Genomic DNA, 19,199 nt, shown 5'->3' on the forward strand with positions numbered 1-19,199 from the left:
ATAAAAGCTAAGTATTTGTTAGCTCAAATAATCGAGCTATTGGAGTAACATTCCGATAAAAATTCAAAGTATTATTTTTTCAAAAAAATTAGGAGTATATTTAAAAAATAATAAAATTTTTGATTATTATAAGAAGATTATTCTAATAGTTTGGAATATTATGAGTTAATCATTACTTAGAATTATTTTAATTGAATGTGTCATAATTAAAACAATATGTTTTAAAAAGATTCATTTTTTATTTGGAATACACCGAATATACAAATGATTATCATAATAAGTATTAATTATAAAACTATTTTATTTGATTTTAAAATTGAAATAAATGTTAAGTAAAACTATGCTTTATTTATTTATGATTTCTTTAAGACTTTTTGAATTTAAGTTTGGAACCATTAACCAATACTTTCTCATTGACCACTACAATTAACAATGTAAATCATATTTTACCAGTTAAAATTTGAATTACAAATAAAAAGTAATTTTCATTAATTATAATCACCAAAATTTTATAAATGTATTCCCTTCATCCCTCTAAATTTGCAATTAAAATATTTAAAAATCCGACATTGAAAAAAGAATAATTGCACAACATAAAAGACCAAAAAAAATATCCAGTGAATATTTAGTGTGAACTTCTATGTCAATCCTTGTCACCCAAAACATATTATATCATATCATACAATACTATAAAAGTATTGAAAAATTTCACATGGCGATTCTATAGAGTTTTGCATTAATTATGAATTTAAGTATTAAAGGTAAGTTTTCAAAAAGATTTTTATTTGATCAAATCATCCAATTATACAATACTATAAAAGAATAGGAAAATTGCAAATGATGATTTTATAGAGCTTTATCAAATGAAATAATTGTTACAAATTTAAATATGATTGTGGGATATTCAAATTATGTTCACTATAATATGCAATTGCATCTTTCTTTAAAATTTTTATTTATGGATATTTCCATAGTAACAAATTTCGTGCATTGCACAAATTTGTATAAAAGTCCTTATAACGCCAACTCAAACAATGTATGAAAATATAAAAAAATATAAGAAAGACTTTAAAAAAAAAGACTTTAGTGTTTACTACTAACAACCAACATAAATCATAAATGCGATAACTAAAAATAATTATAGTCGTTACCAAACAGGAATTGGATATCTGTGCAATAGCCCGGATACAAATCGCATGGATCAGACTCACATAAAAATAGATCGAATTGAATCGAGCTCAAATAAAAATAAAAATAAAATGAAATCAAATTAATCAAGCCTTTTCGTTCCACTCCAACCCCGACATACCCATTTATAATTCCGCTTCTCTCCTGAGAGACCGTCTTTTCTAAAGACGATTTTCAAAAGCCCAGCCCATTATGTTAATTTAAAAAAAACTAACGCGCGCGTGTAAGTGTACTGTGAAAAGTTACATGATATATATTTAGAGTTATAATAACATTTATTTGGGGTTATAACATAATATGTTTGGTGTTATAGCAACATATATTTGAGGATCATAACATAATTTATTTGGGGTTATAACATAATATATTTAAAGCTATAACAATATATATTTGAGGTTATAATATAATATATATGAGGTTATAACAACAAATATTTGTGGTTATAACATATTATATTTGGGGTTATAACATAATATATAGTTGGGTATATAATGGTCTGTGTTTGAGGGTATAGTATTTTTACAACACCAAATATATTATGTTATAACCCCAAATGTATGTTGTTATAATTCCATATATATTATATTATTACTTCAAATATACATTGTTACAACTCTAAATATATTATGTTATAACCTCAAATATATATATTGTTATAACTTGAAATATATTATGTTATAATCCAAAATAAATTATGTTAAACCCCAAATATATGCTGGTATAACACCAAATATATTATGTTATAAACCCAAATAAATGTTATAATCCTAAATATATTATGTGACTTTTCACATTACAGTTACACGCGCGCGTCAATTTTTTTTTTAAATTAACATAATGGGCTGGGCTTTTGAAAACCGTCTTTACAAAAGACGGTCTCAAGTAAGAATTGTTGTTTATAATTTTGTTTTTAACTTTACATTAAAATAAGCATGTCCAATCAAGTGAAATACTTTATAATTTAATAGCTTGTTCTTTTCAATTATAATCTAATTATTAACTATTATAAATCAATAGTAATTTATCATAATTCAAGAAAAAACCAATAATAAAAAAAATTCTATTTCAGGCCCATTTTAAGCCCATTTATGTAAATAAAGAATTCATTTCAAACCCAACCCATTTAAAACCAGACATGTTTAAAGCCAATATATTTAAAAATCAGATCCGGGCCCCAGCTCCAGCCCATAGGATGCTATCTATTTCTTCTATAACCCAATGTTGCTCACTTGGTCTGAAATACAAATAACATCACACTAATGACTAAACAGATATCAATCTGATGAGGAGTACTGTAAAAGTGCCATTTAACTAAATTTATTGCAATTTATATATAAATAACTAAATTTATTGCAATTTATATATAAATAACTAAATTTATTGCAATTTATATATAAATAAAATGGTCAACATATAATATGAGGTGCATCATATAGATTATACTATCATAACATAGATGATGACACAATCAACTCTGGATGATCAATTTTACCATGAAAATGGAACATAAATAAATACTCATAAATTTGGAGCTACATTTTTGGAGCATCAAGTTTTTAAGTGAAGCCATATAGCACTTTCCTAGGGTCAAGCTGCCCGCTGCAGTAACTTGAAGAGACGGTAGAGATTTCTTGATAGCCTTTCCATTCTTCTGACGGTTTCAAGACAATTTGTGATTCAACTGCAGCGGAATCCACACACAGCATTGATTTGTAATCCTCGTCTCCTAAGTCCGGTATAGCTTTCGCTTTCTTATCCCAAGGATTCCATACAGCTGTACATAATAAAATTAATGAGTTTTGTAAAGATTGTGATTCGTGCTAGGTTTTAATCTTAGTTCCGATTTGGAAACTAAACTAAATTTTTATATACGATGAGGAACATACTGTCCCACTCACTTTCACACCCACCTCATGCAACCGTGTGAGTCTAGACTGTAGAGTCTAGAGTCTAGATAGACACTAGAGAGCAGAACGGGTGGCCTAACCACATGGGATACATTGCTACGACCCTAGGATTTGAATTTGGGACCCGTCAATGACATGTGACACTTACAACCATCTTGCATTGGCCAAGAGGGTAAGCCCAGGTGAACGCCTTGGGAGGAGGTGGGATTAGATGAAAACCTCCTCGATGTGTTAGGCATGATTACCCAAGTCAGTGTTAGTAGTTTAAAATCAATAGAATTATTGTCCTTTCCTAGGAGGGGGCACGGGTATGATCTGCATGCTACCCTTCTCACCCGGACCCTCGTGTGGAATACTAAGTTGATGACTATGACTATGACTTGTATGACTCTTTCTATTCTAGATTACATGAGCAACGAGCAACTGTTTCGGTACTCAATCAAACGTTTCACAATCTTTACTCTTATGCTGCTCGGGTTTTAGTCTTCTTTGACATGCCAATAATTCTGATGGCATCTCAAGTCTAAGGGACACGTTTCTCGAGAGGCAAGATGTGATAATCTAGAGTAAATACTTCGATAAGAATAACAACCATAATAAACCAATCAAATCTCGAATTTGTAATGCAACTACTTTGAGATACATTTAAGAAGATTCTCAGAAGCTCAAATAGAAACATAAGCATACCTGCATCAGGCATGCCCTCTTTACGAAGTACAAAGGTGCGCTTCTTCTCATGATCTATAATTGCAATCTTAGGTGGAGTTCTAAGATATACACGGTCAACCTACAATAGAGTAACTAGTTAGAAAAATCAAAGGCAACGAAATCAAGTTCTTCCTAAACTCCTCAAAAGCCTATTTTGCAATGAAAATCTCAAAAGGTGGACTAAGGGAATCATGAAGTACCTCACCATCGAAAGTAATTGCATCTGCCTGCTCAGTGTACCTTTCTTTGTTCATTAGATTATCAAGATAATCTAATGTTTCTAAACCTTCAATCCGCACTTCACTGAAAAAAAGTGTAGAGTATCATTCGACTCTCCCGAAAGAGATATCACATAGATCTAGGAATCCACTAATACAGCTAGTAAAGATGATGCGAATGACTAAAAGTATCAGTTATGTCGCATTTGATTTCCCCGACACCATAAAATGGCTCCCACGTACATAAGGTTTTTTATGGGAGAATTCAGATGTATGCAACCTTACCATAGTTGGTGATAACTATGAGGTTGTTTTGACGTATCACTTATATCGCATTTGATTTCCTCAACGCCATAAAATGGCTCCCACGTATGTGAGGTATTTTGGCGGAGATTCAAATGTACGCAACCTTACCCTAAAGTATCAATTAAGTCATTATAGGGCTTTCCAATGGGCCGGATACGGGCTAGGCTTAAGCAAACATGGGCCAAGTTGGATAAGGGCCATTAAACTTAATATGGGTTCTACATGGGCCGGACTTTGAAAACCCGGTATGGCCCAATTCGGCCCATATTTATTGCTTAAAATTATAATAATCCTCATTGATCAATTTATAATAATTAAATTGAAGAAACGTTAATAATCTCCATCGACATCGTCATTTATAATAATTAAATTATCAATCAATTATGCTATTTACAAAGGCCCATTTTCGACCTTATTAAGCCCTTTGATAGCCCGCTTTATTTTAATTATAGTAGAGTCAGTTTTTGGCCCGACCCATTTTCAACCCAGACCTTACAAAACCCTTCTAAAAACGGACCAGAGAAGGTTTTTAAATGGGGGCCCGGCCCGTTGAACACCCCTAGTCATATACAACAATTTCAAGTCGTCTAAAAAAGGGCTTTAAACAAAAGAACTGTATTGAATAAAGGCCATTTGAAGCAAACCTGATATCTGATATGGACAGGTAGTTACGAAGGGCATACATAAAAGAGAAGCTTTTGCTATCAATATTTCTCACCCGGGGAATCAATGTGAGCTTCCCTGGGCTGAGAGATATCCGAAGTCTCAATTCAAAGCTGTACAAAAACGATAAATATTTAAAATGGTATCTTCACATATGCTATTTAAAACCCGAAAGAAGTAAAACAACAAAAGAAGAATACCTTTGAGACCATATCTTGAATTCTTCTTCTGTGGACTTTAATACCAGATCCACAGTTGACTGATTGGTTGCAGGAGGCAAAGGTGCCGGATTGTCATCTACCGACCACATCCTGTTCCTTGCCAATCCATGTCGCTCAAGTGTGCCGAAATTGCCAAACTACATGAAAAAAAAAGCATATAAGAATGCGGATTCCCAAAAGATAATACAGCGAAATGTTGATCGCTTAGTCTTAGGACAACCTGAGGAAAGCAGATGGGAATCCCTCCTCGGATGGCTTTTGGCGGTTTCCAAATGGCCTGTCAAGCATAATTACATGTATTAAAAAGCGTTTAAAAGCGAAGACTCTCACTGGGTTAAGGCTAGAGCCCGGCGGGCTGTAATTGGACAAGGTTTACGGTAAAAGGTTGTTGTATCCATCACTTTAAAATTCTTAGAAAAGATGCTACTAGGTGGTAGAAATGACCTTTTAAAAGTAAAGACCGGAATCTATACCAAACAAGAGAGAATGAGTGACAATCAGAAACACAAACAAAGCATAAGCATATCCAAAAAACCATTTTTTAGAAAAAGATTCTAATTATGTTGCTCGAAAAGAAGATATAACATTTCGACTTTTAAGATTTGACGGTGAGTATGTCAGTTTCCATTTGCCGCTTCTCGATTTTTCAATAAGACTTGATCTATAGGCTATATAGCTCTTTATACACATAATATGCTTCTTGCCACAATTTCTCATTGCAAATGGTGTTCCACTGTTCACTTTATTCTATACCAATATGGCCTTCTCAAACAAGTTTTAATGCATTGAAAGTTTTGAGATCCATACCGGACATAATTCGCCTATTAATTTGCCTTTTGAATTCACGATTCACTCAAAATTGCTCAAAATAACGCAAAACAAGATTATAATTTCCTTTTTTTGATTCATGATTCAGGAGGAAATTAGCGAATCATGTGAAATTGATCCATACTCTACTTTATTACAATAATAAAGCATCCTTTTTGCTTGAAAGTATTGAGATTACGGAGAAAAGCTCATCTAATGTCCATAGCCAGAAATAAAACAAATACCAACAGGACAAGAATAAAGATAAAGAAAAAAAAAGATTCTGATAAAAAGATGATGAGATGCTCATCCTTATTCACCAATCTAAAGGAAATACAAAGGGAAAAGGGATTTTTGTTCAAGTTTGTGTATTTTAAACCTAGAATACTTCTCATTCCTTTCTTTAGTCCACAAAGTGCTATTTTCTTGAATATGGTCAAAGGGAAAGTTCTAAAGCATACTTATGTATACTAGCACTAATGGAATGGAAAAAAAAAATGAAAATTTTTAAAGACGACAAACAACATTTTATTACCCCAACGCCATTAAGTGACTCTCACTTAAGGTGGGATTTGGGAGGATCGGATGTACTCAACGTTATCCCGTTAGTGATAAAACTAACAAAAAGTTGTTTCAATTGACTATTGGTAGCATACCATGTACAACTTCATATAAATTAGAAGTACACATGATTTGATGAGTCATTTACTATAATCCAAAAATCAAATTATATAACTTTTGGCCCGTCAAAATATGGGACAAAAAGATTATAAAGACGGACTCCATAAAAAAGTCATCTTAAACCATGTATGAAGTGCAATTTGAGTAGTACAATTATGGAATACAATATCTATGTTTCAAGAAGTACATGTATTTGAAAACATTAAATGCATAAATTATCATATTCAATACCAAATCATTACCTTGCTGCTCATGAAAAGTAACTCTTCTCTTCGTTCATTTTTCCAGGAAACAACTTGCCCACCATAAAGTAAGATCTGAAAAAAAATGTCAATATTGGACCGTAACGACATAAACACTTCGTACATAAAAATATGTTGAAACTTTACAAATTCTTAAATGAGACGGTCTCATGGTGAGACTATCTCTATTGGATTGGCCCATGTACATTTAGTCTATTAAAAAGATCACTTACAATTTTAAAGTGATCAATTAAAGAAATGGGCTAATAATATGGGCTAATTAACTCATCAGCTCAATAATGTCATTGGACCATAACAGCATAAACACTTGGTACATAAAATATGTATGAAACTCTCCTTGTATAAAGCCCTTATCAAGAAAGGGTGTAACGACTTAAGCAAGTGCGTAGGTTAATGGAAAGGATTGCACCCTCCATCCGAGAAATTGTGATAGGGACTCAATCTCCGATAGGGGGCAAATTAAAAATGGTGTTCACACTTTATAAGTTATTGAAGCCATTCTTCCCATTGCCATATGGTTTTGGGATGGTATATATCTCCTTGGCTTATGAAGTGTGTGCACATCGTGTTTCCCCGTTCATTCACAATAAGTCCAGCCTAATAAAACAACTTTGAGATGAGATTCTCCTTACCCACCCTCATCCCCACCCACCCGCCCATTCTCAAAGAGCCACCTAGTTGATCCAAACCAGGCTGTACGACTTGACCGGGTCGCAACCCATAGGGTGTTCCTCTTACCATTAGAAAAACCACTAAAATAAGATTATCTCAATTTCAATAGCTTCATAATCTAGCAGTCCTCTAAAGCCATAGTAGTGACCTTTTCCATTCCAAATTTGACAGATGACTGGGCATTAAGTCAATCTTCAATCAAACAAAATCAGGACTCAACTGCTCCAAAAAATTCACAACATATACATGCATGTTTGCTAATAAAAAAACTTAATTACCCTTCAAATCAAAAATTAAAAAATACAAAAAAAAAACCAAAAAAACCATGGGTCTTCCCCAAATGATCAAAACAAAGGATCATGATATTCAAACTACAACCAAGAAAAACCTCAAAACAGAAAAATCACATATTATGCAACCATTTTTTGGACTTTTACTGATCACACTAAATTAACACTTGTTTGAGCTTTACTAATCAATCATTAAAACAAGCAAAACGCAACAAATTACAAAACATTTCCCCAAAAAATCAAAAATTAAAAAGGGGGGAAAAATTAAGAAAGGGGAAAAAGGATTCACCTCAACAGATGATCCCATGGGCTCAGTGAGCACAATTCTGGGTAAACCATCAGCATCATGGATTAAATTGACCGGCATCTGATTAACCCTAAACCTTCCCTTAAATTTGGTACCAAATGGGTTCAATTCTCCTTTTCTCCACTCCAGCTGCAATTCAACAAACAAACCTATATTACTTAAATTAGGCTGGATTTATTGTTAATGCCAGCATATTAACGGGGGACACAAGTGCACACACTTCATAGGCCAAGGATATATACCATCCCAAAAACCATATGGCAATGGGAAAAAGGTCTCTAATAGCTTATAAAGCGTGCACACCAATTTCAATTTATCGATGTGGGATAACTCATCCCAACATCATCAATCCCCGATTCCCAATATATCCTGCTTCTATGATCAGACTGAATTGACTCAAGAAAACTTCTACTACTTATATGATGAATTAAACCCAAAAAATGATTAAAACCCAGAAATCAATGAAACAATAAAGAGATAAAAGAGAATCTGCAAGTACCAAGAACAAAAGTGAAGAGTAATTTCTCTATAGCAAAGTACTAGTATACTACTAGTATTTTTTTTTCAAAGGGGAAGGGGGGTGTAGGTAGATGCAGGAAATTTTGGTTTAACTATAGTGTAAGAGTACAAAATAAGTAGTACTATAAAAATTAATAAGAATAAAATTGAGAGATACAAATAAATAATTATAAATTATTGAAATTGTAGTTGTAAGAATGAAAAAAAAAAAACGAGACTTTACGTTTTGGATTTTGGTTGTCACCAATTTCAACTCTCAATGGACAAGGGCTTCTACCAACTCTTAGCTCATCAAAATTTTGAAACTTATCTTTCTATTAGTGACCAACTAATGTCCAATGACTACTTATACTCTCTAAACCTAGACGGTAATTGGTGGAAAAATTAAGAAAAGTCATAAAATGTTTTATTGAAAATTGGTTTAAATATGTTGATAAAGTAAAAAAATAGTTAAATATGTGAATTTAAATAAAAGAACACAAATTCTCATATGAAACGGTCTCACAGTAAGACCATTTTAATTGGGTTGACCCAATATACATTTATTTTTAAAGTGATGACTTTTTATAGTCTTAAAATTATCAACGTAAAAAAATAAACTAACTTATATGGATTTATCTCATGGTGAAACGGTTTGGTCTCATATAAAACGGGCTGATTAAAGAAAGTATAGGTCATGATAAAAAATAGACCGATTAAGACAAAAATGGAATAAACTTTGTGGGTGAGATGGAGTAAAAGCAATTTAGACTATTGTTTCTCTCTATATTCTATTAATTGTTGTTATTAGTAGTGTACTGTATGCATAAAAATTCAATTTGAATTATCTGATTTTTTTACATTTCATTCAAAATTTAAAGTTTAGATATTTTAAGTAGAAGATATTAATTTTTATCGGATCTTGATAGAAGTTTTTTTGAATCCCAATATCGGATTTTATTTTTTATTTTTAATTTTTGTTTAATCTTTAATGTTTAAACTTTGCTCTCCTATCCTAGAGAGTTAGACATAATATTGTGCGATAGCGGAAGTAAGATCGATAAACAATAATGAAACAATAAACAAATTCAAACAAAAACAATAAAAAAATGACACAAGAGGTTTGACGTGGTTCACTATCAATGTGATAGCTACGTCTACCAGCACCGAAATCAAATAATTTCACTATGATCGCAAAGAATTACAAGATGAATCAAGAATTTCGCTCACAAATTACAATGGCTCTCTTGTGATCTCTTTATTTGTGAATCCTTACAAACCCTAGCACTAATAGAAGGAGATATATATAGTAAAACCTAATTAAAAGATAATTGGGCTCCAAGAAACTCAAATAACCTTCAAAAGCGACGAGAAAATAAGGCAAAACGCATAACCGTCAAAAGCGACGAGTCATCTCTAGTGAGCAACATCTCGTTGCAAAAAGCGACGAGTCGTCCCCAAAAATCCACGACTCGTGGCAAAGTTTCTGACCCAAATATGCGACTTCAGAGAGGAAGCCACAACTTGTTCTTCTTTAACTTCATCTTCAACCACGATCAAGACTCGATTTGAGTCACCAATCATCAACAATCTCCACCTTGACGAGAACTTGTAGTTAGCAAATGATCCCATCAACACATAGTGAACATATCTCAAGCCAAATCCGATGTAAAGCTCAGGCATAAGCCGTACATCCCGATAAGTCTTTAACCAAGACCCATCCCGAAAAGTCTTCGACCAAGGCCCATCACATACTCGTCACCAAGTATAATGACTCCTAATACTCCACCTACATCACAAGTCCCGGGCAAGCTCCACCTTAAGGCCAACATGCCTACAACAGGAGCTCCCCAACACCGCCCTTAAGGGCCTACTACATTACATAGTAATCAATATTTAGCAAGTCTGAGCAATGTTTAAACTTACTAAATGGAACAGACATAGTAAAGAAATCAGTTGGGTTGTTAGCAGTCCCGATCTTCTTTACCTTTACCCTCTTGTCAGTACGCAAGAAATGATACCTGACATCAATGTGCTTGCTCCGATCATGGTGCACTTGATCTTTAGCTAAGCAAATGACACTTAGACTATCACAATACACCGTAGCAAAATCATGTGCAATACCCAGTTCACCTACAAGGCCTTTAAGCAAAATAGACTACTTAGCTGCAAAAGTTAAAGCCATGTACTCAGCTTCAGTAGTAGACAACGTAACCGAAGGCTGCAATGTAGACTTCCAACTAACCAATGAACCACCCAAAGTGAACACATACCCGGTCACCAACCTCCCGGTATCCACATCAGCTGCATAATCAAAATCACTATACCCAATTACCAAACACTCCTTACCATTCCAATACACAAGACCAATCCACATCAGCTGCATAATCAAAATCCTTTTCACCCCCTGCGAGTACTCTTTCCTAGGTCGAGCCATAAACCTATATACAACACTAACAGCGTGCGCAATATGCGGCCTAGTATTGACCATAGCATACATCAAACAACCAACTACGATGGCATATGGGACCCTAGACATATATGCCAACTCCTCCTCAGTTTGAGGTGACATAGACAAAGACAATTTGCAGCTCACAGACGTTGGTGTACTTATAGGCTTCAATTTCTCCATCCCAAATCGAGAGAAAATCTTTTTGATGTAACTTTTTTGAGTCAAGAAAAGCTTACCCCTAGCCCGATCCCTATAGATCTCCATACCCAAAATCTTCTTAGCTGGACCCAAATCTTTCTTGTTAAATTCCGAGCTAAGCAACTCCTTAAGTCTAGCAACATCAGATTTATTCTTTGTGGCAACAAGCATGTCATCAACAGATAACAATAGATAAATCACGGAACCATCATCCAGCTTACTATGATACACACAGCAATCATACGAGTTCCTATCAAAACCATGCAAAACCACAAAAGAATCAAACCTCTTGTACCACTACCGGGGGATTACTTAAGTCCATACAACGACTTTGGAAATCTGCATGCATAGTGCTCTTTCCCTGGAATCTCGAATCCCTCAAGCTGCTTCATCAAAATCTCCTCCTCCAAATCACCATGGAGGAAAGTCGTTTTAACATCCATCTGCTCTAGCTCAAGTTCATAATGTGCTACAATTGACAATATCACACGAATAGAAGTATGTCGAACCACCGGTGAGAATATCTCCACGAAATCAACTCCTTCTACCTAATTGAACCCCTTAGCAACTAACCTAGCCTTAAAATGCACTTTCTTAGTTCAGATGACCCTTCTTTCTTCTTGAAGATCCATTTGCACCCTACACTTCCTCCTCTCCGGTACCTTCACAAGTTCCACACTCTGTTCTTGTAAAGAGATTGTATCTCTTCAACCATTGCAGCAAGGCATTGCGCCGACTCACTACAACTAATTGCTTGTTTATGTGTGGCAGGTTCATATGACTCTACATCATCAGCTACACTCAATGCATAACCTGTCAAATTCTCAACAAAGTAATTCCTTCCTTCCATCTCTTCAATCAACCTAACAGCCTTCTTGATAACTCTTTTAGGTCTCTCAAGAATGGTGTCAGATTGACTAGATGACCCATGATTAGACTGCTCCACCTCCTCCCCAGAGTTAGAAGAAGATAGAACAACCTCAAGTTCAGGAGTACCCGGCACTGGAACCTCAACATCATCATCAATAAACTGCACTCTAGGTAAATCAGCAATGGATGACTGATGTACCTCAAGCACCCAATCTTTCTGTAGCAAGTTCTCCCCTTCCTTCCCCAAATTAGAAGACTCCGAGCTCTTCTTGGAATACGTGGTGCTCTCATCGAAAGTAACATCCCTACTAAGAATGACCCGACCCTCTGAAGGTGAATACATCTTAAACCCCTTCACACCATCATCGTACCCAACAAAACACTCCATCTTGGCTCGTGGATCGAGCTTACCAAAGATCTTCAAATTAGAGAAACTAGGCATCTTACCACTCCAAATCTCAAACAGGATTTTGAAGTCAATTGCCGAATGAGGACCCCTATTGATGATATAACTAGCTGTCATCACAGCTTCACTCCAACACCTTCTCCTAAGCCCTGCATTAAAGAGCATGCATCGAACTCTCTCAAGCAGTGTCTGATTAACCCGCTCTGCAACACCGTTCTGCTGTGGTGTCATCCTGACGGTATGATGCCGACCAATACCCTTATCTGCACAGAACTGATAAAACTCCTCTTTGCAAAACTCTAGCCTATTATCTATTCGTAGCTTCTTGATCTTCCTACTCTGTCGATTCTCTACCAAAGCTTTCCATTGCTTAAAAGCTTTGAAGGCCTCATCCTTTGACTTAAGTAACCTAAGCCATGTGTATCAAGACTTGTCATCTACAAATGACACAAAATAGCGGAAACCTCCCATACCTTCAGCCCTAGATGGACCCCAGCAATCTGAATGGATATAATCAAGCACATCATCAGTAATGTGAGCACCCTTGCTAAACTTTGACCTGTGTTTCTTCCCAAACACACAATGCTCACAAAACTCAAGGTTGGCAATCTTGATCCTGGATAGTAGACCCCTCTTAGACAATAGCTGCATCCCCTTCTCCCCCATATGACCAAGCCTCATGTGCCAAATCTTGGTCATCTCCTGGTGAGACACTAATGCGCAAACCGCAGAACTAGATAGTGTAACACCCTCAAAGACATAGAGGGTGTTACTCTTGATACCCTTAAGTACCAACTCTGAACCTCGATAAATGGATAGCTCCCCATCCGAAAACACTCTATTGTGCCCCATACCCAATGAAATCAGATTCTTCCCCAAAGCAGGGACATGTCGCACCCTAGTCAATGTCAATTTTCGCCCATCAGCCGTCCTCAATCTCATGGACGCAATACCCGTAATCTTACAAGGTGCATTGTTACCTACAATAACTGCACCCCCATTGCAAGACTCATACGTATCAAACCAGTCTCGACGCGGACTCATGTGGAACGAATACCCAATCATCAGAAAGATCCCCAGACTTAACAGAACTCACTAATGCTAAGTCTTCCTCCGAATTATAGTTCTCCTTATCAACTATTGCAGCTTGGGATTTGCCCTTCCTCACTGGACAATTAGCCCTAAAGTCACCCGGTTCCTTACAGTAATAACAGGTCTTTCCCGCAGTCTTACTAGATCCTTCATTACCGTTTCCAGCACCCGAAACAGTATTGTTGCCCTTGTTAACCCCCTTCTTCTTTTTAGATTTCCCGGACTTAACAAACAACCCACTACCACTCTCCCCCTTATCACCTATAGCTTTCTGACAAAGTTCCCTAGTATGAAGTGCTACCTTCACTTCTTCTAAGGTCAGTGAGTCCTTACCAACAACAAAAGACTCAATAAAATTCTCATAGATGGTAGAGACACAAGTAAAGTCAACGCAACGTCCTCATTATTTATCTTAACATCTAAATTACGCAAATCCAGTAAAATAGAGTTAAGTTTCTTCAGATGTTCTCGTAAGGGAGAATCTGACTGCATTCGGAGGCTAAACAACCGCTGCTTCAACAATAATTTGTTGGTCAGCGACTTAGTCATATACAATAACTCCAATTTTAACCATAATTTCGCCGCTGTAGCCTGATCAGCGACCTCGGTGATGATATGATCATCCAAACTTAGCAAAATGGTAGAATGAGCCTTTTCCTCCATTACTGCTACTTGCCCGTCAGTTAGTCCGTCTTCTGACCCCGCAGTAATACTCTTTGGAGCCAACGGACGCCAAATTTGATGTTGTTTCAACAGAGCCTTCATCTTTATTCGCCATAGCCCGAAGCTATTTTTCTCGGTAAATTTCTCAATTCTTATTGTAGAATCTCCAGCCATTGTTTCACTCAAAAACTCTCCAAGGACTAAAAACCTGAGCTCTTGATGCCAATTGTTGTGCGACAGCAGAAGCAAGATTAATGAATAATAATGAAACAATAAAGAAATTCAAACAAAAACAATAAGAAAAAGACCCAAGAGATTTAACGTGGTTCATTATCAATGTGTTAGCTACGTCTACCAGCACCAAGATCAAATAATTTCACTATGATCGCAAAGAATTACAAGATGAATCAAGAATTTCACTCACAAATTACAATGGATCTCTTGTGATTTCTTTATTTGTGAATCCTTAAAAACCCTAGCACTAATAGAAGGAGATATATATATATACTAAAACCTAATTAAAAGATAATTGGGCTCCAAGAAACTCAAATAGCTGTCAAAACCCACGAGAAAATAAGGCAAAACGCATAACTGTCAAAAGCGACGAGTTGTCTCTAGTGAGCAACAACTCGTTGCAAAAAGTGACAAGTCGTCCCCAAAAATCCACGACTTGTGGCAAAGAATCTGACCCAAATATGCGACTTTAGAGAGGAAGCCACAACTCGTTCTTCTTTAATTTCATCTTCAACCACGATCAAGACTCAATTCGAGTCACCAATCATCAACACATAAGAATATTGCTCATGAGTCATGAAGATGCTTTTATAAGCCTCTTTGCTACTTGGGGGTGGTAGCACTAGGGGCATTTTTAATGGTAACCAAAATGTTGGTGTTAGAAGGAAGAGGTAATTAAAATTCATTTATAGATGAGAGATAGAGAATATAATTGGTTTTTATTTTATTTTTGTGAAAACTAAAAAAATTAAAACCAAATGCATGATTTTAACTTTTAAGTTTTAAGAGAGAAAAAATTTAATCACCATTAAATACTCTTAACATTTTAGTAGAATATTTGGTCAATGACAGTTGGTAACACTTAGTAAAAGGATAATAAATATGTAACAGGAGCGGCACTCTCGATACATAATTAACATTAATAATTATACTTAAGATAAATAATGCGGAAGTGTAAAACGCCGAACTGCTAAAAACCATTTAAACTAAAACCGTTCCAAACATAAGTTAAAAAAAAATCTTACAACTGAGAAAATATAAATAAGGTTTGCTTAAATACGATAAAAAAAACATAAGTACAATATAGTCATCAAGTAAAATCAATGCAGCTAAGTCCTCGATAGAATAATTAAAGTTGCGGCCTAGATCGAAACCTGAGCTAAATTTTCCTGTAAAATACTATCATCCATAATACGAATGACAGACGATTAAATCGGTCAGCGATAAAGCCGAGTATAATTTTCTCAACAAGCTTATGATGCGATAGTTAAATCATGCTTACAGAATAATCATCAAGCACAATATAGAAGGTTATTACTCATTATTGACCTTTACTAAGCCACTAAGTTACATTCTCAATACTTGCAGAAGTTCATTACTGCTACTAAATACTTGGTAACCTTAATGCTTATTTAATCAAATTCAATTAAGCCTCATAACTTTACCATCATAGCACATCACAAGATCACAACAATGATGACAACTGATATATGTAAGGGTCTGGTTAGGTGAGGACCGTAGTCCTATACCCTAACTGTGGTGGGAGCCGTCACTCCTCTCAACACTGTTATGCTCGAGACTTCACAGGATGGGTTTTTCTCGGACCCCCTGTCTGACACAGCATTTTACGTGCCGGCTAACACGAACGCCAGGATTTTACATGCCGATCCATGGTTCGACGTTACCTTACTACCAGAGTCATACAATCAATATCATGCAATATCAAACAAGAATCTAAACCAAAATAGTTTACATTCTTATAAGTCAAACTTCCACTAGTCAAAATTTTGACAATTCTACCCTTTTAATAGAAACAAATTACTAGTATTTAATAAATTAATATTAGGTATTGTTTGGAAACACGAATTTCATTTGAATTTTTGTAATTCAATTCAAGAAATTGAAATTATGGATTTAAATTCCAATTCCAATTCCTCAATCTCGTTTGAAAATCAAAGAATTGAATTCCTATATTTTAAATCCACATAGTTGTTTGGAAAATATTGGAATTGAATTCCCAAATTTAAATTCTATGGCATTGTTTGGATAACCTTGTAATTACATTCAACCAAAAATATTAAATTTAAATTTTTAATGATTAAACGTTCATTATCATGGGAATGACATGATACATATCATGAAAATTTACACTACAAAATTATTTCCATTGCCACTAATTATTGAGTTAGTCTCTTGAGAGACCGTCTCTTTGAGAGACATATTTTAAGCCCAGCCCATTAAAAATTAATGTCTACTTACATTATTCTTAATGCTTACTTACTATATCCTTAATGCCTACTTTTAATATCTTAAATATTTACTTACATTATTCTTAATGCCTATTTACAATATTTTAAAAAATATATAATGGGTTGGCCCACTTAGAGATGGTCTCTCAAAGAGACCGCCTCTCACAAGAATTTGTGCTAATTATTACCGTTGATCAAACGAGCCCATTGCTACCTGCTAAGCAAAAGTAGTTGCTTTACCAGAGTAAACAACACTCTTATAAGAGACCGTTTTTCAAAAAAGCGACCTCAAAACAAGAAGTTCACATTTTTATTTTCACTTTCATTTGTATTAGTTGGGTTATTTAGCCCATATATTTAATGCATCTATCAGAGAGACCGTCTATCACAAAAATTTGTGGAGTAAATGGTAACTGGCTATTACTCCTCTAAAACCTTATTAGTCCCAGAAAATTTGGAAAAAATAAGATTATTTAACAACTTTATTCCAAAAACAAGCTTCGTGAAAAATTTATTTCCAAAATAAGCGTCCGTACATCCAAACCTAGGCTTGGTGTAATGTCACTGTTACTAACAGCGAACTAAAAAAAAATTTAAAAAAAATTTAAAAAATTAGTAAAGCCTCAAGTCGCTGTTACTAACAGCGACTTAATGCGTTTTAAGTTTCCTCTTCGTCATTTCAGTTACTTCCTCATTCCAACCTACGAGATTAAGGAGTTGACCAGTCAACCTTAAAGTCGCTGTTACTAACAGCGACTTGAGACTTTACTAATTTTTTTTTATTTCACTGTTAGTAACAGTGACATTACATTAAGCCTAGGTTTGGATGTACGGACGCTTATTTTGGGAATAAAGTTTTCACAGAGCTTATTTTTTGAATAAAGTTGTTAAATAATCTTATTTTTTTCAAATTTTCTTACTCCCAAGGGATTTATGGCTGAATCTTGTTGGTGATCATGAAGTCCAATTCACTATCCCATTCACTAGAAATTTGTAGTTTTTTAGACTGGTCGACCCAAATGCTTAAATGGGCCCATTTTGAACCTCTTTTTTTAAAAAAAATGAAATGAAAAGCAAAAAAAATATGAAAAATTTACATAATAGCCAAAGTGTCAAAATATTTCCCAAAATAAGCAATTTTAATATATATTTAATATAAAAAAAATAAAAAATATTTGGGCTGAATAGGAATTGAAATCAGGGAAGGTATGGGTTGGAAATGAAGAGTTTGTTTTTTACTTGGGTTAGAATTGTGTTGGAATTGTACCAATTTCAATTTCAAATTTTCAGCTTAGCCAAACAATGGAATTGGGCCAATTCCATCAATTCAAATGAAATGACCCAATCCAAACATACCCCTTAATTAAATAACAAATTTTCGTAGCTATACTAAGATTCCTGAGGCTAAACTAAGTCATTATTATGTCATAAATAATCATAAAAGTCAAGAGTAATATTTCTAAGTACTTAATAACGTATTTTATCAAATAATCAGTAAAATAGTAAAACGGATCTATCATAACTTTAAAAAACATAATCCGACAAGTTATTAAGGGTCCAAAATCTAAATGAAATGAGTTTTCGAGAAAAACAACGCTAAGCATTTTAACAAATTTGTTTGACTATTTTACCGATAAACCGATTAATAATTCTTTATAATTACTTGAGTCCAAAATAAAAAAAAATTATCAAAACACCAAGATGATATGGAATCATTTTATACACATAAGTTTATTTAACTAGTAAAATTCATATATATGTATATTATCATATTAATCAAAAATTTCCATGTATATGACTTTTTTTCGAGTGTCTCAAAAGTATTATTGTTTTGATGAAAATATCACTAAACTGGATATGACTTTAATATTACCATGTAAAGTTTAAATGACTAAAATAAAATCATGTTGATCACACTTTTATATTTTCGAGTAACCATAAATAAATATCACATAAAGAGAGAGTTAAGAAAATGTGTATCATTTTCCTCCAAAGGTGGTGCTAAACCAAGTAAGAGAATAATAATAGAAAAATAAGAACTTAAAGAAATAAGCTCCAAAAGAGAAAGTCTTCAAGACTCCAAGCTTCAAAGAAGTAGATCTTCAATTACCCAAAAGAAAATGATATCCAAGCTCCAAAAGATAATACTTGACTTTTCAAAAGTTGATGATTATTGGCTTAAGAAGTGATAAGATCAAGCTTCATCTTCATTTGATTCTTTAACTAATAAAAAAGGTATAAAGTTAGTAAGATGTTAATGAAGTGAAGATATAAGAAAGAATGGTAGAAAGATTTGATGATGGAGG

The 19,199-nt window shown here is 34.4% G+C and overlaps 1 protein-coding gene across 3 annotated transcripts; it reads right to left on the minus strand.

The window, feature by feature from the left end:
• Positions 1–2,550: 2,550 nt before the first annotated feature.
• LOC130821159 (putative glucose-6-phosphate 1-epimerase) lies at positions 2,551–9,112 on the minus strand. 3 transcript variants are annotated; one of them, XM_057686822.1, is made up of 9 exons: positions 8,974–9,112; positions 8,214–8,360; positions 6,942–7,016; positions 5,432–5,488; positions 5,191–5,348; positions 4,972–5,103; positions 4,004–4,106; positions 3,783–3,882; positions 2,551–2,962 (listed from the first exon to the last, which is right to left on the minus strand). In XM_057686822.1, exons 2-9 carry the CDS (start codon positions 8,289–8,291, stop codon positions 2,745–2,747), a joined length of 921 nt encoding a protein of 306 aa, XP_057542805.1. In that variant the 5' UTR covers positions 8,292–8,360; positions 8,974–9,112; the 3' UTR covers positions 2,551–2,744. The 3 variants fall into 3 exon arrangements, with proteins under 3 accessions (XP_057542805.1, XP_057542803.1, XP_057542804.1); XM_057686820.1 differs by lacking the exon at positions 8,974–9,112 and adding an exon at positions 8,731–8,919; XM_057686821.1 differs by lacking the exon at positions 8,974–9,112 and adding an exon at positions 8,731–8,919 and having other exon boundaries at positions 8,214–8,380.
• Positions 9,113–19,199: the final 10,087 nt, after the last annotated feature.

This window comes from Amaranthus tricolor, chromosome 8 (genome assembly GCF_026212465.1).
Source record: "Amaranthus tricolor cultivar Red isolate AtriRed21 chromosome 8, ASM2621246v1, whole genome shotgun sequence".
Taxonomy (NCBI): Eukaryota; Viridiplantae; Streptophyta; class Magnoliopsida; order Caryophyllales; family Amaranthaceae; genus Amaranthus; species Amaranthus tricolor.

Excerpts from the sequence above, each read along its gene's own strand:
- LOC130821159 (XM_057686822.1), bottom strand. The coding sequence starts at position 8,291 with ATGCCGGTCAATTTAATCCATGATGCTGATGGTTTACCCAGAATTGTG. Across the intron at positions 5,489-6,941 it reads TACTTTTCATGAGCAGCAAG|GCCATTTGGAAACCGCCAAA; the intron begins GTAATGATTTGG and ends TATGCTTGACAG. Across the intron at positions 5,104-5,190 it reads TTCAAGATATGGTCTCAAAG|CTTTGAATTGAGACTTCGGA; the intron begins GTATTCTTCTTT and ends GTTTTTGTACAG.